Source organism: Chinchilla lanigera, unplaced genomic scaffold, assembly GCF_000276665.1.
Source record: "Chinchilla lanigera isolate Chin_1 unplaced genomic scaffold, ChiLan1.0 scaffold00030, whole genome shotgun sequence".
Taxonomy (NCBI): Eukaryota; Metazoa; Chordata; class Mammalia; order Rodentia; family Chinchillidae; genus Chinchilla; species Chinchilla lanigera.
The window spans coordinates 20,165,093-20,191,617 of NW_004955431.1; the positions used below are offsets into that span (position 1 = coordinate 20,165,093).

Sequence of the window (26,525 nt, forward strand, 5' to 3'; positions counted from 1 at the left end):
GAGTGAGGACCTCCTGTCTGCCGCGGGTGCAGGTAGGGCTGAGACTCAGTCTGTAATGGCGGCAGGGTCCTGGGTCATCTGCTCTGCCTTCAGGAAGGAGATGGGGAATACCTGGCTCTCTCCACGAGTTTCAGCTGGGAACAGTGGCTGTGGGAGTAAAGCATGGACTCGAACCATGGGACCTATTGTACATTTTGGGTCTTATTTACTCTTTTAGCTTCTCACACTAGGGATACAATGCAATATTTACACATGTGAGACTTATTTATTTCACTTATGAGTATGGTCTCAAGTTGTATCCATTTATGTATAAAAGTTTCAAGTTTATCTTTCTTTATGGCTGAGTAGCACTCCGTAGTATAATAATGTCACATCTATTTTATTTATTCCTTGGTTGATTGGCATTTGGGCTCTTTCCAAGATTTAGCTATTGCAAATTGTGCTAGTATAAACATAGATGCACATGTATCATTGTGGTATGATGTTTTTAACTCTTCCAGGCAGATACCCAGAAGGGGAATAGCTGGGTTGAATGGGACCTCTAATTCTAGTATTTTGTGGAATCTCCACACTGATTTCCATAGTGATTGCACCAGGCTACATTCTCACCAACAGTGGAGAAGGGTTCATTTCTCATCACAACCCCTCCAGCATTTGTTATTGGTTGATTTCTTGATGATTGCCATTCTTTCTAGGGTCAGATGAAATCTCAGTGTTGTTTTAACTCACATGTTTTAAAGGACCAATGGTGTTGAACAGTTTTTCTTATATTTATTTGCTCTTTATATTTCTTTATCTGAGAAGTATGTATTCACCTCAGATGCCCATTTTTGGATTGGGTCTTTGAACTGAGAAGTCTGATTTTTTTTCAGTTCTTTATATATTTTAGATATAAGCCCTTTGTCTGAGGCACAACTGCCTAAATTTTTTTCCCACTATGTGGGTTGTCTTTTCACGCTGTTGCTGATTTCTTTTGTTCTGCCAAAGTTTTTTAATAAAGTGAGATCCCATCATTGATTCTTTGCAGTATTTCCCATGCAATCTGGGTTTTATTCATGTACTCTCAGTCTACACCAATGTCTTCAAGATTTCTACCTATTTTCTCTTCTAGTAGATTTAGTGTTTCTGTCTTAATATTTAGATCTTTGATCCCTTTTTGACTTTAGTTTAGTGCATGGTGATAGACATGGGTCTAGTTTTAGTCTTTGACATGTGGAAAGCCAGTTTTTCCAGCACCATTTATGAAAGAGGCTATCTTTCTTTCACTCAGCATGTTTGGTTCCTTTGTCAAAGATACGGTGGCTGACTGTGCTTGTAGTTGTGTCTGCATCTTCTATTCTGTTCCATTTATTCTCACAGTTTACTTTGTGAATACCATGTTGATTTTTTCACAGTAGCCTTGTAGTATAATTTCAAGTTAGGGATTGTGAGACCCCTTGACTTACCTTTGTTGCCCAGCAATGCTTTTGCTATTCTAGGTCTCTTCTGATTCCAAGTGAATTTTAGGAATGTTTTCTCTGGTTCTGTGAGGTATGCTAATGGTATTTTGATTGGGATTACATTAAATCTGTATACTAATTTTGGGAGAAGAGCTATTTTCACTATGTTGGTTTTTCCTACTTATGAGCAAGGGGTTATTTCCATTTTCTAATATTTTCTTTGATCTTTTTCAAGATAGTGTAATTTTCAGTGTATAAATCCTCTACTTCCTTTGTTGGTCCTAAGTATTTCACTTTTTGGTTGCTATTGTGAAGAGTGTGGTTTCCCTAATACCTCTCTCTGTGAATTTGTTGCTTGTTTTATAGGGAGGCTTTGGATTTTTGAGTGCTGATTTTGTATTTAGCTATGGTACTGAATTTGGTTATTAAATCTAGAAGTCTTTTGATGGAGTTTTATCATATCATCTGCAAATAATGATAATTTAACTTCTTCCTTTTCTATCTTTATTCCTTTTATTTCTTTCTCTTGTCTAATTTCTTTGGCTAATGTTTCCAAAACTGTGTTGAATAGGAATGGTGATAGTAGACATTTTTGTCCTGTTCCTGTTTTTAGAGTGAAAGCTTTCCTTTTTTTTGTCCAATTGGTATGATGTTAGCTGTTGATTTGTCATAGATGGCTTTTATCAGATTGAGGTAAAAACCATCTGTTCCAATTTTCTGTAGGGTTTTTGTCATGAATGGGCAGACTTTGTAAAATGCTTTTTCTCCATCTATTGAGTTGATTATATGATTTTTGTCTTTGGTTCTGTTAATATGGTGTATTACATTTATTGATTTGCCTGTTTTCCTAATGTGAGAGCTTACTATTACAAATTTCCCTCTTGTGATTGCTTTCATTATGTCTCATAAGTTCATATATGTTGTATTGGCATTTTATTTCTAATTGTAGATGTCTTTTAATTTCTTCTTTAATTTCCCCTGTAATCCATTGGCTGTTCAAGAGGGTGTTGTTTAATTTCCATTTGTTTATGTAGTTTTGTGTTTTCTTTTGCCTTGATTTCCAATTTTATTGCACTATGATCAGGTAGTATGCATGGGATTATTTCAGTTCCTTTACATTTACTTAAACATGTTTTATGGGCTTCTATGTGCTATATTTTTTAGAATATCCCAGGTTCAGCTGAGAAGAATGTATATTCTGATGTTGTGGGGTGGAACACCCTGTAGACATCTACTAGGTCCATTTATTCACAGGTTTGTTTTAATTATGATATTTCTTTATTGATTTTTTTGTCTGATTGATCTATATAATTGTGGGAGTATGATATTAATTTCCCCCACTACAATTGTGTTAGTGTTTATTTGATTTTTTATGTACATTAATATTTGTTTTATGTTGTTGGGTACATTAGCGTTTGGTGCATAAACATTTATGTTTGTTATCTCTTCCTCTTGGAGTCTTCCCTCAACAAGTATGTAGTGACCCTCTTTGTCTCTATGATCAGTCTTAGTTTGAGTTTACATTGTCTCCAAATAGAACAGCTCCCTCTACTTTTTTCTGGGATCCTGGTGGCATGGAATATTGTTTTTCATCCTTTGACTTCCCATCTATGGATTTCTTTGTGAGTTAAATGTGTTTTTTGAATGCAGCATATTGTTGGATCTTGCTTCTTAATCCATTCTGCCAATCTGTTTCTTTTGATTGCTGAGTTGAGTCCATTTATGTTGGTGGTTACAACTGATACTGGTTACTCACTTATATTTTTCTTGTTGTTGGTTCACTGTCTTTCCTCCTTGTTTAATTGTTTTTCCTGCCTGCTGGCTTCTTTCTGTTCATGTTCTTGTGGTTGAGATCTTTGTTTTCTCTTTCTATTATATGCTTCAGAGCATTCTGGAGAGCTGGTTTCGTGGTAGTGAATTTTCTCAGGTATTCTTTATCATGGAAGTATCTTATTTGTCTCTGAATTTTGAAAGATAGTTTTGCAGGATACATCAATCTGGATTGGAATTTGTTTTCTTTTAGGGGTTGAACTACCTCACTCCAAGATCACCTTGATTTGAAGGTTTTTGTTGAGAAGTTTGCTGTGATTTTGATGGGCTTTCTTGTATAGTTGATTTGTTTCTTTTCTCTAGCTGATTTTAATGTTTTGTTCTTGAACCTTGATTATTACATGCCTCGGTGTAGATTTATTTTGTTCATGGCTGTTTGAGCTGTATATGCTTCATTTATTTGTATGTCAAATTCTTTTTTTTTTTTTTTTTTTTTGGTTTTTCTCTGGTACTGGGAACCGAACTCATGACCTTGTGCATGCCAGGCAGGCACTTTTGCCGCTGAGCTAAATCCCCAGCCCTGTATGTCAAATTCTTTATCCATGCTTGGGAAGTTTTCTGCCATTATTTCTGTGAAGTTTTTTTCATGGCATTTCTGCTATCTCTAGCTTTCTTATTCTCCCCAGTCAATCTTACATTGTTCTTCTTGGCTTCATCTTGTAGGTGTTGGACTGATTTTTCATAGTTTCTTACTACTTTTAAGATATCTTTCTTTTCATGATCACTAGCTGAAATTCTGTCTTCAAAATCTGATGCTGTATCTTCACCTTCATTCAATCTGTTGCATATACTTTCAGTGGAGGTTTTAATCTCTCGGATTTCTGCTTGAATTTGTTTCATGGATTCTATTTCTTTCCTATGTTGCACATTTGTGGTTTCCATTATTTTCCTATTCAATTTTCTGTTGTTTTATCTGTGTCTACTCTAATATCTTTTACTTTGAGCATCATTTCTTTTTGTACCTGAGAGATTATTTTTTCCGTAGCCTTTTCCACTTCTTTTTTCATTTCTGTTGCTATCATTTAAGAAAATTCCAGTGTTTGACTTCCAAATTCCTCTATCTCATTGTGCTCCAGGCTTGTCCTGGGTGGTCTAAGGGTCTGGGGTTGCATTTTACTTGTGTCTTGTGTCTTGTCATTTTTTTATTTTGTCTTTTTTATTTTATTTTGTTTTCAGTGCTGATGATTGTTGATTTTATATGGTAGATAGCTTTATCATTAGTATGCAGGCTTCCCTAGGAGATATTTGATTTTAGTGATGTCTTCTACATATAGGTGGTTCTTTATGTCTAGCCCAATAACCTTCTTTACCAATTTGGTAAGGTTGAAAATTTACTGTTTAGTTCAGCACCAAGTCCTTTGGTACTGGACTATGCTGATGATTATGACCCCATGCCATTACAATCATAGAAGGGAAATAAACTGATTATTATATGTAGGGGATTCTAGCTAAAAGTACAATTAGAAATAACAATAGTTTCAAGTACAGCTTAGCTACTGACATACAATGGAAACTATTCATGTGATACCTTTAACCACAGAAGCAAATTCTAAAGTTTTATAACAAAATCTAACATATTCCATGTAGTTGTAGGCAGTGATTTTCCCCATAGTGGAGTTATTTTACCCTTTTTCAATAGGGAGGAGTTATAATGGGTAAAGGACTAGATAAAGTGATAAAGGAGGTCAAAGATAGTAGAATTAGTCAAAGGATGGAAGTCAAAGGATGATCACTGAGTTTTGGGAAATGAGGACACAGGAGGGAAATAATGAAAGAGAAAGCAAAAGGGTATTGAAGTGTATCAGAAAGGGAAGAGACAATATTTACTCATGTACATGTGTCCTAAATTCAAGAGGTCGTTGAGGAAAGGAGAAAGAGGATTAGTACAAGAAAACAAAAAAGAAAGGTAAGAAACTTAAACAGTGAAACAAAAGGAAGAAAGAGAAGAAAGAAGGAAAAACAGAGACCAGAAAAAAGGAAGGAAAAAAAAGAAAAAAATACTACAGAATACAAAATAAAACAAGACAAAACCCAACCAGGTGGGAAAAATGATAACCAATCAGATAAACAAGGGAGAATAAAAGTAGTAAAATTCCTCTGGTATTCATAGTTCTGTCTTAGTGTCCAAGATAGATCCCAGAAATGTGCTGGGTACTACAGCCAAGTTTGCCATGAGATTTATGTCAGGTATGGACCTGATCTTGCCTGTGGATGTGGGGACTCTGGCTGGTCTTCTGTTAGTGTTCTCCAGAGCCCTTTGCTATAGAATGATGGACCCACCCACTTCTATTCTGCACGTCTGTGCTGAAGCTCAATACTGGTTCATCTAACTCACCAAATGCTGGTTCCTCATTGGTGCTTCAAGCTCTTCTTTGCTGATGATCTCACTTGGGTCTGCATATGTACCCAGGTGGGGCCAGTTCTCCCTGGTTACACCTGTGCACCACTGCTGGGGCCTGACCTGGTCTCACTGATTGCTCCACCCACCTCAGAGGAAGAGTTCTTTTTAGTGTATGTCTCACTATGATGTAATCTTGGGTTTCATTATGTTTTGGTATTCATATACCTTTTTAATTTACTTAGTGTAGTATGATCAGATCCAGTCACTGTATTGCAAAGAAAGACTGACTACTGATTATGTCAGCTGGTACAGAGCCACCCATATGTTTATCATATACATGAAAACGGGTTTTAAGATTTTACCCTACTTTCAATGTTCATGAACTTTATGATATATTACTGACACATACACCAGGATATGGAGGATCAGGGAAGGTAAAAGGAAGAGGAAAAGGCAGGAAGCAGATCAGAAATAAAAGGAGAAAAAAAGATACAAGTGAAAGAAAGGAGATCAAACTTAGTTGATATTATTTGTATAACCCAAACAGAGGCCTGGTGTAGAGAAAGTTTGAGAGAATATTTGTGAGAGCAGAAGAGACTCAGAGAGAGGGGATGTATAGTCAGAGACTGAGAGAAATTGTGAGAAGATTGGAACCTATTAACATGGTTGTCTTGGTTACTTTTCTTTAGTTGCTGGGACAAAATACCGGATGCCCAAAATAAAGAGGGAAAGGTTTATTTAGCTCACAGTTCATGGAGGTTTCAGTCCGTACATGGCTGGCTCCAAAGCACAGTGGCACTGGTAGAGGGCAACAGTTCATGGCAGTGGAAAACAGCAAAAGCAACAGAGCAAAAGGGAGGAGCAGCAGCAGCAGGCAGCCTCTTCCGTTCCCTTATATTGTTTGCAAACTACCCACCCCAGGGCAGGTGTAGCACTCACATCCATAATTCCAACATGGGACTGTGAATCAATCATAAACTCTAAAAGTCCACCCCATGACTGCATGTGGCTTTGGGGGGACATCTAGACATAAACCATAAATATGATGATAGTCAATTTATGTTCAAATCCTGAATACAGTTTTGATGAAGGTTACCCCGAATTTCCCATGAAAGACACTATTTAGATTAAAGCATTGGTTAATTGTTAATTATGATTCTCCTTTTAATATATACAGACACCCCCCCCATACACACACACACACACACACACACACACACACACACACGGAAAGGAAAAAAAGAAATAGAAAAGAGTGAAGAAAAAGCCACACAGTTACAAAAACACAAAATGAAAACATCCTTTCAGTTCTTTTTATGCTGCAGCCTGAGTTCAGTCAGAACTCTGTGCTAGGTTCACATATGCAGAAGCTTTGAGTTGTAGGGAATTCTGGACCGGCTGCGGGGTCTGGCTCTCTTTTGCACCTCCATATGACTCAGGTGTCATTGAGTCCACAAGGTTCCTTTTCTCCTCTTCCTTATCAGTCCAAAATCCACTCATGCAACTCTCTCAGTGGTCCTCTCCTAGGATTTGTTCTCTTGCCTGCCTTTGAATGAAGCGCCTTGGGAATCGGGGTAGATCTCTGAGCCTGCCTCCTTTCTGCCGGCTGCACTCTGCTTACTTTCACTTTTGATCCCGTGACTGTAGCTAGCTGGGAAATTTGCCCCCCACCTCCTTTTTTAAATGATCAGACACTTTCAATTGGGCAGGGTGAGAAGGACACTGGCCAGTGTGCTTGGGTCAGAACTCAGGCTCTGCCAATTTTCAGAAGGGCTTTCTTGATCTCTTTCCTTTCCCTCTAAAGATTCATTGTGCCTCTGAGCTTACTTTGTATGAAGATCTACCTGGCTGCAACATTTTTAAACATTCTGGCTAAGCTGCATCTACCTGGCTCTTTGCTTATCTCCTTCTCCATATGCAAGAAAGTGTCATTTTCCTGCCAGAAAATTCTGTGGTTCCTTAGGCTGATATGCTTAGCAGCCTTTGGCTTTGTACCGGGACATTCTTTTGTGGGCACTCAAGGTGTTTGACAGGATATCTTATGGACATACTACTCTTTGGTGTTTGGGAAGACAGTGAGATAGTGCCTACTTTGGTGTTGCTCAAACTGCCTTTCTCCACTGGATAATTACATATTGCAGCCTGTGACTCCTTTAGAAAGGCACAGCTTTATCAGTGACTAACACTCAGTTTCTACTTAATGTCATGTTTTTTTTTCTTTTTCTGTGGTCTCATTCTTTACTTGGCCAAGGGGCCAGTGCTAGCTGAGTCTCTGTCCTTTGAGTGATTCTCTGGCCTGCAGTTTTCCTGGTACTCTAATCTGTGAATCTTACTCACTGGGTGCCCTTTCCCATAAGGAAGGGAGAATAGGATAGAAGCCTATTTTATGGGTCCTGCCGCTGATGCAGTGCTACCTCCTTCCTTCAGGATGTTAGATCCACTCCCACAATTGTGCATTCGCTTGACCTATAGTATAAGGAGTGCTTCAATCTGGAGGTGGTCCTCTTCCCTTTCTAAAGCCCCTTGGTATAGGACTTGATTTGATAAGTATTTTCTTAAGGTTGATTCTCTGTTTCTGGCATTGTTTCGTTTCCACATTTCTGAGTACCTGTGCTTTCCTGTGCTACTCTTCTTGAGTATCCCTTGGAAACCCTTGCCTCTAGTCAGTCATGATGGATCTCTTGATTTATTAAAAGGAACTGGTTTATTTGATTATGGATAATCCTATGATCTACCTGTTACTGGGCTTTGGGGTTACTGGAGTCCTCTTGTACAGGTGGTTTCTCAGTTCTTCTTGTTTTGACCAAAGAATTGATTAAGACAAGCACAAACAACAGCAAAGTTTTATTAAAGGTAAGAAAGAAACAGACTCTGCAAGACGAGTTTGGGCCAACTAAAAATAGGAAAAGAAGTACACTCTACAGTGTGAGGGTGGACCATCATGCAAGAAGAGAGCACAGTGGCAAAAACTCAGTATGGTCTGTCCTTTTTGTGTCACCCACTCCTTAGGCTGACAGCAGGTCTAACCCCTCATATTGAAAATGTGCTAGAGTCTCATGAGAAGTCTACATGCAGTGTTTTGGAACTGTTCTGTGCATGTGTCCTGGGATTTTGTAATAAATAGGGCACACCTACTTCCCAGACAGTTTTGCCACATCTTCATCTCCTGTCTCCTACCTACCACCTGCAAACTGAATACTCATGAAAGCTTGTGGTGTAAATTCCAGTAGAAGTACAAAGTTCTGTGAAGCAGTTGTGCAAATTTGTGAGGGTATTCTGCTTTACTTATGAATCTCAGCTGGACACATGGCCACAGATATAATGACGAATAATATTTAGCCAAATATCTGGTTAGTTGTGCTGGTTAAATTGATACATAAAATTGACATCATATAATTCAAGTGGAGGATATTATTAGTTAACATTTCCATAAGATTTTATGTTGAACTTCTTTTGGATAGCCATAAGTTAACTTGTGTTTAAACACTGTATTTGGGGCTGGGGATTTAGCTCAGTGGCACAGCGCCTGCCTGCGAAAGTGTGAGGTTGTGGGTTAGATTCTTGGTACTGGAAAAAAGAAAACCAAAAAACTAAACACTGTCTTCATCTGTTCAGGTTACTAGAACAAAACACTGTAAATGTGGTGGCTTATAAAGAACAGAAATTTGTTTCTTATAGCTCTAGAGGCTACAAAGTCCAAATTCTAGGCACTGACAGTCAGTTTCTGGTAAGGAATTTATTTATGGTTCATAAAAAGTAACTTCTTATTGACTTCTCCCATGGGCAGAAGGGGTCTCTTCAACTCCTCATGAGGTCATGGAACCCTATATGGTGAGGGTTCCATTCTTTTGATCAAATCACTTCCCTTAGCCCTGTCTCCTAATACTATCACATTGGGGTTTAGGCTTCAATGAACACATTTTAGTAAAATAAACATTCAGTCCATAGCAGACATTTATACATGTAAAATTTACATATACAGGTGAAAACACATATCCAAAATTCTCATGTAGTTATCAGATATTCATTTCCGAAAGTGTCCTTTTTGCTTCAAATTTTATTTTTGATGATGTTAACAAGGAATGCCATAGTGTAAGCTAGCAGATGGTACCCACTTATAATTTAGAATTTTATATAATATATCATTTTACACAGTTTTATTAGTGAGTCTGGTGACTAACCAAAAGCTAACAGATACAGAAAACTCCACAGGATTTTAGTCTAAATAGTATACACTGATATCCTATTTCATTATTTACCAACATTTACTACAAGTTGCATATTTTGTATTGTAATAGGTCAAATCATTTGTTTGCTTTTCATGGATTTATATTTTAAATTTACATGTAAATATATGAGTGGTGATTAGTGGAATGATGATTATCCTTCATAATCTGTTTACTAATGCGCATCTGGTTTATAAGGCCAAAAATTAGCTATGTTTCAGAATAACAGTCATCTTTCTTCCATTACTGGTTAACTTGGCTCCATGTCTGACAATTTCATCTATTGTACTTGTTCATTATTGATAAATCACTGTCCTGTTCTTGATGAAAAGCAGTAGAATTACTTGGATGGTGATTCTAATGTTACCATTGTTGTTCTGAAGTTTGACATTAAACTGTTATTCTTTCTCTTATTTTAATATGCTTAGTCATTCTTTTGTCATTTTTATGGGTTATTTTATTTATTCAATAATTCAAGTAAATTTATTTCTTTTCAGTTAGCTTGCAAATGTTTTAATCTGTATGCTAGTTATCGTATAGATAATGAAGATTTATATGTTATATAGAAACAAAAAGTTATAAATGAGAGAACATAATACAAAAGTTTATATGTTCCCAAAGAAAATATGGTGGATGAATAAGAGTCTCAAAGTAATTTTGAAATTTATTAAAATGTATCATCCTTAACTTTTTATGATGAGTAAAGATAAACATTATCTTTAGCTTCTTTTTATCTGCTGTCTTATATGTAATTTTCTCTAAAGAAATTAATACTTTCGGAATGAATGCGGCTATAGTATATTTTATATGGGAAAGTATGAGTGCTTCGTACATATATATTTGGTGGGTGACATTTAAAGTACCTAAAAGTATAAAATTTTTATAATAATTTGTATATGTGCGATAGGTATAATTTAAAGTTTTATCCTTCTTGACTGAAAAAATAAATATTTATCTTTCTTATATGAGAAGTCCTGTGGTAGATTAGAGTTTACTTCTAGTCTAGTTACACCAGAAAGATTTGAATATTAGGGTATCAACAGCATTAAGACTTCTATATTATTTTCTGACAAATAAGTTCACAGGAAAAGTTGAACCCCATATTTTACTGTCTGATTTTCATGAGGAACTTTCTTTTGGGTTGTTTCTTTTCTTTTTGTTTTTTTGGTTTTTAGAGGCAGGGTTTTGCTATACAGTTTAGGCTGTCCTGGAACTCACTATGTAGCCCGGTCTGGGCTTGAACTTATGGCGACTGTCTTGCCTCAGCTTCCCAAGTGTTGGGATTATAGCCATGTGCCACCACACTTGGACTGGTTTGTTTCTTGACCTTTAATTTTTCTGGATTAGTAGAAATAGGATTCCATTATGTAGTAAGATTTTTTAAAAGAGTAATTTTTGTAGGTTTTGTGCTAGCCTCTAGATTGTAAAAATGATTTATCTTTTCAGATTGTATTGTATTTCTTTAAAGCATTTCTTTCAATTTTGTCTTAGTTATTTCTGTTTCATTTCCAAAGCCTTGAATAATATTTTTATTAAAACTGGAATTATCTCATGTTACCATTAAGGGACATGACTTCAAGTATTAACTTTGTTGAATTGAAAGCCTGTATTCAGATATTCTAAAAAAGTTTTCATTACATGGTCTTTGCTTCAAATTTTGTAGCTTACACATTTTTTTGAATAAGCAATGACTTTAAGAAAATTAATTTTATTAAAAGAAAAAAATCAAATAAATGAAATTTAGTAGAGTTTATTCGAGCCAACAATTCGTGAATTGGACAGTACCCTAAATCATTAGAGGTTTAGAGTTTCTCTCAACAAGGTAGCCAGGCAGTATTTATAGACCGGGAAAAATGTGCAACTGATATACATAAGTAGCACAGTTGGTCATAGTTGGGAATTGGCCTTAATTGGGCATGGTATGATGAGGCCTTTGACTTATATGGATGTAGTCTGATTAGTTGGCAGCCTGTGTTTGGCTCTGTTGGCTCCTGTGGTTGGCTGAGATTCTGTTCACTATTACAAGAATACATTCTTAAGTGAGTAGCAATTTGTTTCCAAATGCAGTTCACTGGGTATGAAGGCAGCTTTAAGATAAATTTAACAAAAAAGTAAAATAAGTATGATAAATTCTCATTCAGTAGAATTGGATTTGGAGTTAGAAATCTGTGTAAAGTTCACCAGGTGATATAAAAATACACTAATGTTAAAAAAGCATGGTTTGTGCAAAGAATGGTAACATGCTTTGTTGTTTAACTTTCTAGTCTGTCAGAAACTACACAAAATGTCATGTGAGAAATGAGCAGATTTGCAATAAACTAACCAGCTGTAAAAGCTGTTCCTTAAACTTGAATTGCCAGTGGGATCAACGACAACAAGAATGTCAAGCTTTACCAGGTAAAGATTTCAAAACTTGATAAATAAGTTGTATAGGCTACATGAAAGAATGTCATCATAGCATTGCTTCTAAAAAGAAGTTTCATAATTGTATATTGTTTTCAGTTCTTTTAAGGAAATAAGTGTATTTTAAAAATTCATTTTTAATTTTAATATGATTGAAACCTGTAAATAGAACATACATCAAGAAAATCTGTGGAGCCTTCAACAATTCTTTAGAGTTAAAGAACAAAATGTTTGAGAGCTGCTTCGTTAGACTAGCTTTATAAAAGTTGCACTAATCCATCTATAAGGCCTTTTATGGCCAGCAAGAGGCACTGATAGGTTTAGCATGATATAAAGATTATCATACAGTTTAGCTGTCAGTATTTTACAGAAACATTACATTGTGAATTGGTGCATATTAGTGTATAACTTTATATTTAAACCTGTATTTTAGATAATAATACTGCTTACTGTTCAATTTAGATTCTGTGGATAAACTGCTACTGCTGAAAAGTATGTTTAAATTCTAGAAAGACTTGAATAGCTATGTAAAAATGTACACTAGACAGAAATGTCTATAGCTTTTATACTAAGAATATATAAATGATATGCTCTCATAATTAAAGAATCAAAGAACTCAACTTAAAGCACAACATTATACTTGGTTTACAGAAATTAGATTTTTGAGGTCAGTTAGCCTCACATATAAGAATAACTTTGAAATTGCTTTTACTATGTGTTGGTTGTTTTTCTGTGAACATGATCTTAGGTTTTTTAAACTGGACTCTGGGACATAAGCATAGCATATTGCAATGAAATAGACTTATACAGGAAACCTAGCAAATAGTCAGTACATTCTAACAGATATTATAGAGCTGTACTTTATTTTAATAGTTCAAGAAAAATTTAAGATCCTCTGTTTTCATTCTTTACCAAAATATTAAGCAATTTTTGATTGGGATATTGGGATATTTAAAATGTTTTATTAAAGTAGTTTATGATAGTTTCAAGATAACAGTATACAATGTATTAACTGTTGTTGTTCTATTATTGTGCTATGAAATTTTGTTTTAGTTTTTCCATAGAATTAAAAATTGTTTTAATTAATATAGAAGCTATATTTTGCATTCTGTAATAATTGCTAAATACTTTTTTTTGTAATGTGCAATTTTTCTTTGTTTAGCTCATCTTTGTGGAGAAGGATGGAATCACATTGGGGATGCCTGTCTTAGAATCAATTCTAGTAGAGAAAGCTATGACAATGCAAAGCTTTATTGCTATAATCTTAGTGGAAATCTTGCTTCATTAACAACTTCAAAAGAAGTAGAATTTGTTCTGGATGAAATACAGAAGTATACACATCAGGTTTGTTTATATTATCAAAATATGGGTTGATAATACCATAATTCTTAGAAGTGAATCATTCTTTTTGATTTTTAATATATATTCTTACTAAATCTTAGAAATAAAAGTGGAACTGATTTGAAAAGTGAACTGGCAGAGGTCTCAGTCTGTAGGTGTATTTTTTAATATGTTACTTATCTTATGTTTGCATAGTAAGCCATTATGATATCATCTTAAATGAATAAATACTCTTAAAAGCGTGTGTATATAACTTCATTATGATATTTCCACACCATATAACCTGGTAGAGGTGATCTGGACATGAAAATTGTCAGAATATTACCAGTATTTGGTATAGAAATACTTAAATAATGCTTTCTTGGTATTAATAATTTTGCATAATAGTGATGGAAAGCATATAATCTGGACATGGTGATTATTTCTACAATTTAGTAGTTCCAGTCCTGTGTTACTAACTTGCTAACTGGGATTATGAGCAATCAATGAGATACTACGTGTAAATAGTATAAACACCTTTTATTTTTTGTGTTTACTGTGATTACCATTATGATTTGCACTTACAGATTATTTTTATAATAGCACTGATGTTATTATTTCCAGAAGTCAGTATTTTATGAATTACTAGATAACTAAATGAATGTTTTGATGAATAGCTAATATTGACATTGACTGTAAAAAATTATTTGCTCCAGATAGTGTTCTAATTTTTTCCATGATGAATAGTTAAATTTTAATGTGGATATTCAATTCATTGCAGACGCTAATATTTATGGTGGTACTGAATGCACAGTTCTCATGAGTACTAGTAGTGGATAATCTAATTTCTAATGCCAGTTTCTTTCTGTAGAGCCAAAGTTCTCTCTCCCATTAATAATATCAATAATTATATTGCTTGCCTTTTATAAATATTGAGGTGTTTTGAACTGGGTTTCACACTGATAGTTGTTGGCTTTATAATAGATCTATGCCTGGAATTAATAGGATAAAGATAAAAATAATTAATTTTGTATTAACAGTAAATTTATAAAACCTTTTTGTGTGTGAAACTCTAGCTATTTTTCTTTCAAGCAATGGACCAATATTATTTAGGAAATATTTACTGAATACCTTTAGAGTACTTTGGCAATTTACTACTTACTGAGAATACAGAAATCAAAAGACAACCATTTTTCTCAAGTAGTTTAATAGAAAGAGATACATACACAATTATATTGAACTGTGATATTTGCAATGAAATATATACAACCAAAGTGATATGTGAACATAGGTAGATAGTAAACATCTAATCAGCAATGTATACTTCAGGAAAACTTCCTAAAGAAATGTCCTAGCCAATTTTTTTAAGATTTGGGGTTGGCCGGCACTTAAAGATATTTCTAAGGAGGCTAGAAAAAAAATCTTACATTTCCTCTTGCCTTGTTTGAGAGTTACAGTTTATGGCTGGAAGATAGGATGTATGTGGTGGCATGTAGGGGAAACCTACTTATTTTTATATTTTAGGAAAATAGGGCAGGATATTTTTACAAAGTTTTATTTTTAACATATGGAACATACAACATAATTTAAGATTTATTTATTTATTTATTTACATCGGGAGCATTATTCCTATACAAAAATGAGTAATGAAAACTTTCACTACCTGTGAAAATCAGTTGTAGTAAATATCTATCACTTGTAAAGAATTTATTTGCATATTTACATTTTCTGAGTCTTAGAAAGTGATAGTAAAACTCTTACTGTTACTTGTTTAAAATATATTAGTTTTAGTTGTTACAGCTTAACTTTGAAGTGTGGTATTTTAGAAGTAGTATATTTTAAGGTGTGTTGTGTTGCTAATTTTTCTTGTCTATTACAAATTGTAAGGATTAGACTAATAGTAATTTTGGATGTATGATGAACTTAGACTTAACAGTTTGATATATATAGTGCTGTCTAAAATGAAAGATGTTTTATTTTATCAGAATGCTGTGCTTTTAGCAGGATTTCAAAGTGGAAACTTCTGCAAGGTGACATTCCATTAGGCATATCTTTATAGAAAATGAATTATGTCCTGAGCCATTGCATTGTATAAACTTAAGATAACCCTTCTTTGGAAAATAAAGATCAATAAATTCATGTACTTTTAAGAGATAATATTGGGCCAAATGATCATTTACTTATCGGAAATGTCTAAGGAAATGTTGCAGTGATTTATGGTGTGCTGCAGTACATTTTCATAATATGGAATTTATCTTTCATTTTCCACTGCCTCTCTGGTTCATTCACTGAGTAATAGTTACTTTAAGTGTTTTATCACCTGCTTCATTTTTTTTCCTCTTTTCTTTCTCACATGTTCTTATCATGGTGAGTTAGGGAAAAATATTTCATTTTATATAACTTGTCTTTACTGTGGTTAGGAGGCAATTAGAATTGCTGTAATGTGAAACAGTTGTTAATCTGAAATGTGATCAAGAACTTCAAAAATTTTATAACGTTGTTATCAAAATATATTTTAAAACAGTGTACAAAATATGTAATTCACAATGTGAAGCAGAATGTGTATTTTTATAGTTAGAAGTACTATTTATTAAGTACTATCTCTGTTTTAAGCATTGTGCCAGATGGTAGTGAAATAACCATTTTTAATCTCATGAACTTTGCTTAGCAAAATGTATTGATTAATTATTATGTACAGTGTATGGTACTAGCGGTTTGAAGTCTACTATCCTAATGAATTCATAAGATATTTTACCTAGAAACATCTGTTGAATATTTACTGTGTGCAATTGAGTAAATGTGCATTTGTAAATGCTATACATTTCTAGGTTGATGGCTATCTTTTAAAGGTGTCTAGGACCATTTGCACAACATTAGAATAAACATTAAATATAAATATCTTATTTCTATGTTAATAAAGATTTATATACAGACACACATTTTTCTGTACCCTGGCATTCCATGATGTAAAAAAAATCATGTAAAGTTTTAAGATCATTTTATATTGTAATAAATATCAGTAGTTTAGTATTTTGGAAAACAAAATATTACTTGTGTTAAAATAGAAGTGTGTATAATATAGTAGACTTGGTTAAAATAGTAACTTGGACTATTAACATATAATTATTTTGCATAATAATAATAGCATGTTTTGAATTCATGTAGTGATTAAAATAAATTATATAAATCAAAATTTTAGTATGGTTATGTAGCTTTTGTCAACCTGTTAAATTTTCAGCCATAAGGAAAATTTATCAGTTTTTTGGATCTTTTTATTACTGAAAGTATACGACATTAGTTTATCTAAAATTGCACAAAAGTCCTACTATAGTATTAGGGGGCTGAACTAGGAGAGACTAGTTATTCTTTTTCCTATTCTTTTGTGAAATTTTGTTATTGTCTTCACTTAACCTCCATGTATTGTTTGTTGATTTTGTTCTCTATTTTGTACTGTGCAGATAATGACAATTTATCTTTAGATTCTTGACTGTTCAAGTTGACAGTAGTAGTAATAGTACCAGAAGCAGCAGTAGCAATATGTTGTTTTTAATGAAGTAGATATTTAAATTAGATATTTATATCTCTATTTTATAGGAAAGAAAATAATTACAGAGGCTCCAAATAAATTACTTTAGCTAAACACAAAGAATATGCTTCAAAAATAGTGTTCTATTTTACATCATTCTTCAAAATATGCTAGAATTATTAAATTATCCTTTGTACTAAAATAAAGGTTGTTCCATATATTTGAAATGTGTAACTTGTAATGATACTAAGTTGTTTGCTTAGGAACATGATGCATTAATTTTATATCAACTTTTTAATATCCTTTCTGTTGTTTTTTAAAATTTTTTAGGGGAGTTGGCACATGTTCATAACACATCTTAATTAGTTTTTCATCTCTTCCCTCTCCTCTCCCTCCATTTCTTGGTCCCCTTACCTTTTGCAGATCTAGCTCCCTTTTTCCTATTATCTATCTTTTTTACTTTTCTCTTTACATTTTGGGTTTCTCATGTAAGAGAAAGCACATGATGTTTAAACTCATTTGTCCAATTTATTTGTCTCCAGATGCATTCTTTTTTCCTACAAATGTTGCAGTTTTATCCTTCTTTATGGCAGAATGGTACTTATGTGTTGATGGACATATTGGCTGCTTCTAAGATTTAACTGTTATGAGTTATGGTGATATAAACATGAATTGTGCTTCCAAGGTTTAGCTATTATGATTTTTGTTACTATAAATTGTGAATGCATGTATCACTGAAATAAGATATCTTTAATTCTTTCAGGAAGATACCTAGAAGAGGAATAGTTGGGTTGAGTTAAATTTCTAGTTATAGTTTTTTTTTTTAAATCTCCATACTGATTTCCATAGTGGTCCTACTACTTTACATTCCTACCAACAATGAATGAGTGGTTTCTTTCTAGGATCTTCAGTCTTGCAATCCTGCAAGTGTTGGTTTTCTGTGCCTAATTGTGTGGTCTGCAGGTTTGTAAGGTGCCCTGCTGTTTGCAAGGCCCATTTGTCTGTACACTGCAGCCTGTGGCAATTATCCCAGCAAGGACTGTCCTTGCCTATGTTTTGGTAGATGGGCAAAGCAATCAGACCAGTACTCTGTGCTGGATATAGGGAGCGATGCAGGTGTTAAAGTATACCGATGGATTTAGTGCCAGGACTTTCAGATCTAGCTGCTGTTGAGAGCCACACTTGCCAAGTGTTGCTTCTCACCATGGAGGGTGGGGCTGACATTCTTTCCAGCCTGAGCCTGAATTTCTCAGGGCGTTTATGTCTAGCCTGTACCCTCTCTGCAGCTGTCTGTTGTGGCTGTCTCTCAGTCACTGTTTCAGGGGAACACTGGAGACCCTGAGGTGAAGTTGTTCTGCAGTTGTTTGGTGCTCATTCTCCAAATGGCTCCTGATTAAACCCTCTGCAGTATGGCAGGCAGTGGATTTCTTCTCCAACTCTAGTCTTCCATGAAGAAGTCACTTTCAGAGTAAAACCCACCCTGGTTTTGTAGTTTACAATAGCTATGGGGCTTTCTTGGAGATAGGATTTCTGACCCAGTCTGTTATTTCTCCCTGGTGCTGCAGACTCTCTGGGAGCCTATTCCTAGATGCTTATCTCATGCATGATCAGGTATTTCTGATGCTCTGTCCTTATGGAAGTAGAATTCAGAGCAGCCTCAACGTTGGCAGGATGCCATGGCCAGACAGCTGAATCCACAGGTGCAAAGTTGGATGGGGGAGAATGTGTGTCTTCCACCTGTCCTTAATTCTGTTTTTCTCCTTCTCTCCTCCTCTCCTTTTTTCTTTTATTTACAGAAAGTATCACCTTGGGTAGGCTTACGCAAGATCAATATATCCTACTGGGGATGGGAGGACATGTCTCCTTTCACAAACACAACATTACAGTGGCTTCCTGGTGAACCAAATGATTCTGGATTCTGTGCATATCTAGAAAGGGCTGCAGTGGCTGGCTTAAAAGCAAATCCTTGCACGTCTATGGCAGATGGCCTTGTCTGTGAGAAACCTGTTGGTAAGTAGTCCATTAAACTTGCATTTCTTTAAAAATGTGTTTTCAACCCTCTTCTTAGTACCTCCTTCCAAGGTGTAGTCTGAAGTGACTCACACCACTTTTTAATGATACTGACCTGCTAATGGTTACTTTATGTACATTACCCACTTATTAATTGATCTTAAGTATAACTTGTGAAAATAAAAATTTATAGTTTTGTACAATGTTATTTTTATTAAAAATACTGTGATTGTGAACATATGGTTGTATACTACAGCAATAACCTGTTTTTATTTTTATTTTTTATTTTATTTTATTTTATTTTTTTGGTTTTTCTCCGGTACCGGGAACCGAACTCACGACCTTGCGCTTGCCAGGCAGGCGCTTTTGCCGCTGAGCTAAATCCCCAGCCCCAATAATCTGTTTTTAATTTGTTAATGTCCTTTATTTTTATCATCATAGTGTTTGAGAAGATTTGTCTTTGATATTAATGACTGAAACATAATATAATTTTATAGATCTACTATTAAATTTGAAGTGAAAAAAGATGTCTGTCAGTAATATTTTTTAGAATGGGTTACTGTTAGGTGAGAAAGGAATATTGAATTATTTTCTTTTACAATACATTATTTTATTGTGATAAAAATATATATCATAGAACTCACTGTTTTAACCATTTTGAAGTCTACAGTTAAGTGACATTAAGTATATTCACACTGTTGTGCAATCATTACCACCACTGATTTTGAGAACTTTCTTCATTTTGCAAAACTAAATTTCCATACTCATTCAACAATATTTTCCATCATCTCTCAGAAACCACCATTCTATTCTGCCTGAATTTGACTACTTTATACATCTCATATTGTAGATTCATATGATTTTTATTGTTTTGTGTCTAGCTTATTCCCTTAGCCCCAAAGTTTATCCAACTTATAGCATGTGTAAAATTTTTTTATTTAAGAAAATTATAAATGTATATATAATTATATAAAGTATATCTGTATAATTTTATAATAAATATGTCTATATAATTATATATGTCTATATAATTTTATACATAAATGTGTGTACAGTAAGTCCCCAACTTCAAAGGAATTCCATTCCAGGAGAACCTTTGTAAGTCATATTCATTCATAAGCCTGACAAAGTGAGTCTTGTACATCTTTAACAGATATATACGATGTATATTGGTTTTCACTTCCTAGCAGTCCCCTCCATATCACCACTGCCTTTCCTCTGGCTTCCAGACATCCTGGGCTCTGACTGAGCCCTGCATTGCTGTACGCTATTGCACTGTACAGTAAGCACATAGCAACATAACTGTGACAGTGTCTGGCAGACATGTGAGCTACTTCCATGATTTGTTTGCATCTATGGATTTTGGTAATGTGAGGTCCCTTTGTAACTGTGAAAGTACCCTACTTGAATGTTCATTAATCAGGGACCTACTACATATGTAATTTCATTTATAATTTTATATGTGTATGTACACACATATATCTCCCACATTTTGTGTTTCCATTTATCTATGAGAAGATATTTTGAGTTGCTTGTACTTTTGGCTCTTGTTGATACTGCTATGCTTATGAATGTACACATATGTGTTTGAATTTCTAATTCTTTTTTTGGAGTACATATCTAGAAGTGGAATTGCTAAATCATGTTGTAATTTTCTGTTTAAGAGGAATTATCGTTCTATTTTCCACAGAGGCTGTATCATTTTACATTCATACCAGCAATGCATAGTTCCAGCTTCTCCACATACTTGCCAACATTTGTTAGTTTTAGTTTTTGTACTTGCTTCTTAAAATAATAATTATCCTAATGGATGTGATAAATATTATATTTTGTACAGAGATTTTATAGTAAGTTGTATTTTTATTGTTTATATCACAGACATGTTTACTCATAGATATGATTTGATAAGGTGTGGAATGTTTATGGAAATATTATGGCTGGGAGAGGAAATAATGCTGGTATACCTAGTATTCAGCTAATAGAAAAACTATGTAACATATTATATTCCTATTTATTATTTTCAAAATTATACAACTTATAAAGAGTTCAAAATTTTATATGCATTTTTCAAGTTTAGTAATAATTTAAGCAATATTGATCTGTTATCTTATTGATCTGCTAAATATTGATCTGTTATCTTTTCATTTACCTAGTTAGATGGCACACTTGGGTTAATTGAAACATTTCCTAAATAGCAAAATAAACAAAATTCATCCATTTGTGTTAAAATATATTTTAACAAATGAAATATTTCTGTTTGTGGATTTATTCCAGTTAGTCCAAATCAAAATGCAAGGCCTTGCAAAAAGCCATGTTCTCTAAGGACTTCATGTTCCAACTGTACAAGCAATGGCATGGAATGCATGTGGTGTAGCAGTACAAAGCGATGTGTGGACTCTAATGCTTACATAATATCGTTTCCATATGGACAGTGTCTAGAATGGCAGACTGCCACCTGCTCTCGTAAGTATCTGTCTGGAGTGATTTTTCATTGAACAGTACCATAAATTACTTTTCTGTGATGGAAAGAATTAAATGTTTGAGAAATTTCAAGTAATGAGAGAAAATATTCTTATAGATAGGTTTAAAACCTACTAGTGCTTACAGCTTCTGAGTTTGAATTTCACTATGCATATTGCCCTAAATGTTAATATTTTGCCACATTTGTTTCCTCCCTTCTCTCTGAACTCTCAGTGTAGGTTGCAGATGGCACATAGCTTCATGATAGTGCTCACTTCTGGGATCACATACTGCTTTGTTGTGCTTCATTTAACCCATGCCTTCCTTTTTTCATATGACTTTGCCAATCTTGAAGAATCTATAGCAGTTGTTTTGTATGTTAATTCATATTTGTCCATTTGCCTGCTTATGGTTATATTCAGGTAAGATTTCTTGGCAAAAATATGTTGTTGATATTTACTGCTACAAATGCAATATGTGCAGTGTTGTCATCATAGGGAGAGCTATGGTAGTAGGATGATGCTGAACTTCCTGTGAATTATTTCTCAGGAGAAAGAGCCTACCCCATGTTGGTCTCATATTTTGTAATGAGTGTAGGATGAGGATACACCTGAATGAATTTTTTCTACTGGACACTGTGATTATAAACCATAAGCCTTACTGTCCAAGACAAATTACCTCAGAATGCAGCTGCCAAGGGAATTACAGAATTCTGCTGTTTGTGTTATGTAGGTTGTTCAGGCTGCATGTGGCTCCTTCTGCTTGGAGGAAGGAAGTACCGATTTGAGCTAGTTTCTTGGTAACAGTGAATATAGTTTATGTTCCCATAACCCAGTTTCTGATACTGTGTCACATCAAAAATACACTTTCCATAAAGGACTTGCATACTAATTTTCCATTCAAAATTGGATTGTGAAAGTGAAAATGTTATTTACTTCTGATGCTTTTATCCCCAAGTTCTCAATGTCGTATGTATTGTTTCATGTCCTACTCTTGGGGCTTCTACCTTCTGATAATTGATCCAGACTTCACATTTTTAAGTTGTTTTTCTTTAAATAATATTCTTTCAGGAGTCCAAGAGTTACCATTCTCCAACCACAGTTAGCATTAGAATCACCTGAGATACAATTAATGTCAATTTTTCATGTTCAAAACTCCTTGATTTCAACAAAGCAAAACATACATTTTCTTGCTGAAGTCCTAACAAAGATAAACAGAAAGATTATTATTCATCTTCAGTTCCTCATTTATAAACTCCTGAGTATCAGAGGAACCAAGAGTGCTTAGATTTGGTCAGTTGGTCTATTTATCTGTCATCTGTCTATCTATCTATCTATCTATCTATCTATCTATCTATCATCTATCTATCTATCTATCTATCATCTCCTGTTATTTTAACCTGCAGTAACAAGGTTTGAAAAGTGAATCCAATACACAGATTGGTGTCTGTCCAATATCTGTTAAACTCAGGCATGTGCTGTGGTTGAAAAGTATTCAGTTTTATAGCAGAAGAAACAGTTTCTCTCTTTATCCCAATTCTAATTCATTTTTCCTAATGATAGCTCTAAATTCTCTAATATTATTATCTTATCAATCACCCATCTTTGGAACTTTTTTACATACATTCCAGGCTTTTGCATTGGTCCACTGGCTTCCTCTTGTTCTATTCCCTCTTGGAAGGAGCCAGTTGGAGGTTTCCTAGAATTGTGGGCCATAGCTTAACTTATTTCTGCAGCTTTCATAAGTATCTTTAGGACTTTCTTATGAGACTTTGGCTTTCTTGTATTTCTTCTATAGAAGCGAGTAATGGCAACGTGACTGTGATGAGGTACAAATATCCCAGTAGCAATATCATTGTCTACTTATTCATTCTTTTCCTTCATCTTCTGAACTTAATTTTCTCCTAAGAGACAGGCTGTTCAAGTTAGGCATCAGTTTTATATGTCTGAGATCCCTTTTTCTGGCAAATCTATTGTTTTAAATCCTGTAAGTACCCTGCTTACTCCTGGGATCCAGTGTTCCCTCAATGACGTGCCCAAATAGTGACTAAAAATTTGTATTGGAAATGGTCTAAATTTTATGTTGCTTTGAGAATTTGTCATAATGATCATTTGAGGTTTTTTTGTTAAAAGAATTTGAGAAAAAATGTGTCTTTGCAAATGACAAAGCTGAATTTTTGAGTTTTAACACTGAAATACCAATGTGTTGAATTGACAAACTGAACAGAAGTATATTTTAAAACAAAATTTTCATGATTTCTGAAAAAGGTTTGTTAATAGCTAGCATTATTAAAAGGGGTATATTTACATAAATATTCTAACTACTTAGTTGATAAATTAGATAGTCTGTAGACATTAATGAAGTGTTATAATAATAGACACTTTAGTTCTTAATGTGTAGAATGATAATGAAAATGAAATTTTCATGAAATTTTCATGAAATAAAATATCAAGAAACCTAATGATGTAACACACATCTTATAAAACTATGCTTGTTTTAACATTTTTTAGATTTTATAGGTGCATCTCATCCTTTTTTGGTAATTGAGGAAAAGAATTATTTCTACATTTGCTGATGTTGGCTTCCAGATTGATTTTTCAAATTCTTATATAATTAAAAATTGACTATTTTACAACCTGACTTTCAAAAGCCCAAAAATAAATAAAATGAATTGTTCCTGATATTTATAAATATCATTAGTTCATCTATAGTCTCTATACCACCCATAACTTTTAAGAACCCTGTACAACCTACATAAACTTTCCTGTCACATTGTTTTCTGTAATAAAAAAAGACTTAGAATTTTAGTTTTGGAGTCATCATTAAATACTAAAGAATTATTTTTTTATTTTTATCAGTGCATATTGCTTTCCACTTGAGCAAAAACAATACCAATTTTACCTTATTTAATAGCTTTATATCTAAAATGAAAACCAAAGAAACTAGAATGTTACTCTGAACATGAAATTTTATAACTTGTTTTAAAAATCTAATAAGCAGGGCTGGGGATATAGCTCAATGGCATAAGCGCCTGCTTGGCAAGCGCAAGGTTGTGAGTTCAATCCCTGGCACTGAAAGAAAAAAAAAAAATCTAATAAACTGAACTAGAAGATTTATGTTTTGTCATTCAGTGCAAGAAACCTTTTAAAAACATGTTCTTTTTAAAACATTGTCTCAGTATGTGTTTGCAGCACTGGATGATTACATTTATCCAGGGGAGTTGGTACATGTGCGCGACACATCTTAGTTCCTTTATGTTCCCGTTCCCTCCTCTCTAACCCCGCTCCTTCCATCTCTTGGTCATTTGCAAAAGATCCATCTCCTTGTTTTCTACTGTCTATCTTTTATTTTGCTCTTTATTTCAAATTTACCCTTTATTTCTGACTTTCATTCCACTGTACATATATATCCCATTTTTTGTCTACTCATCTATTGATAGACATGTAGGCCACTTTGAATATTTAGCTCTTGTGAGTTGTGTTACCATAAACATGTGTATGTTGATGTCTTTAACTCTTTTGGAAAGATACCTAGAAGAGGAATAGCCGGGTAAATGGAATTTCTAGTTTGAGTTTTTTGAGGAATTTCCATGCTAATTTCAATAGTAGTTGTAGGGTTTCATTTTTCCTGCAGCCTTGCCATCTTTTGTATTATTTGAGTTCTTAATGATAAACATTCTTTGTGGAGTAAGATGGAACCTCAGTGTTATTTTAATTTGTATTTCTCTGATGACCAAAGATGTTGAACATTTTTCTGTACTTATTGGTTATTTATATTTCTTTTCTGAGAAGTATCTATTCATTTCAGTTGCCCATTTTTTAATTAGGTGCCTTATTTTGGGGAAGTCTTTTTTAAGTTTGTTATGCAATCTTGATATTAGTTCTCTGTGTGAGGAGTGACTGGCAACAATTTTTCATGTTCTTTAAGTTGCCTTTTCAATCTGTTGGTTGTTTCCTTTGCTGTGCAGAAGCTTAACTTTATAGAATCCCATCTCTTGATTCTTTGTGTTATTTCTTGGGCAACTGGGGTTTTGTTCAGAAAGTACTTCCCTATACCTATATCTTCAAGAGTTTTACCTATTTTATCTTCCAGCAGATTTCTTCTGTTGCAATATTTAGTTATTTGATCCATTTTGTTTTTACTTTAGTACACAGGGAGAATTACAGGTATAGATTCAAGTTTCTGCATGTGTATAGCTAGTTTTTCCAGCACCTTTGATTAAGAGGCTATCTTTCCTCAAACTTATGTTTTTGGCCTCTTTATGTTGTGAGGTGGCAGTTGAGCAATGTACAACATTTGGCCCCTTTATTAAAGATCAGATTACTGAGCTTTAGATCCTGTGTGCCTGGGGTTGTTTCTGTATCATTTATTCTGTTCCATTGACCTGCAAAATTCTTTAACCTAAGAGTTCCCCAACTGTATGGAAAGCATTAACAGAAATGTTGTATTAAGAATAGTTTGCATGAAACACATAGTTTGGCTGTAAGTTTTTCATAATGCATTTTAAAGACATTTTAATGATTATATTTCCTTAAGAAGGGAGTTCTAAGATAAAATTTATTTTTCCTGAAAATACCCATATACACTAAACATTAGGAAACAATAGTTATTAAGGGTAAGAACTAGTAAATTTTGCCTCAAACCATGCATAATAGTAAATAATTTCAGTGTCAAGAGAGTATAACTGATTTGATATTTTCCATTATTTATCATTAATTACCTGGCAACCTTGTATAGTTTGGTAAACAGTATAACATAGTCAATGATACTGTGGGCTTACTACAATCACAGATATAAGAAATATTTCAAATCAAAGAAACTAAGGACGATTATGGAAATGTCCTGTTATCTAAGTATCTTTTAAATGAAATACTTACCTTTGTGTTATTGGGAAATATTTAAATTTCCAAAGGATACTCATCTTGTCAATGAACTGCATCTGCAAGGCTAACATTACTATTAGTGTTTGA

The 26,525-nt window shown here is 34.0% G+C and overlaps 1 protein-coding gene across 1 annotated transcript in view; it reads left to right on the forward strand.

The window, feature by feature from the left end:
* Atrnl1 (attractin-like 1) overlaps positions 1–26,525 on the forward strand; it is a gene marked incomplete at its 5' end in the record, with an annotated part of 750,654 nt that overhangs the window by 170,728 nt on the left and 553,401 nt on the right. Inside the window, 4 exon segments of the mRNA XM_013515898.1 lie at positions 12,101–12,233; positions 13,402–13,583; positions 18,882–19,095; positions 21,370–21,558. Coding sequence (XP_013371352.1) covers positions 12,101–12,233; positions 13,402–13,583; positions 18,882–19,095; positions 21,370–21,558 — 718 coding nt within the window.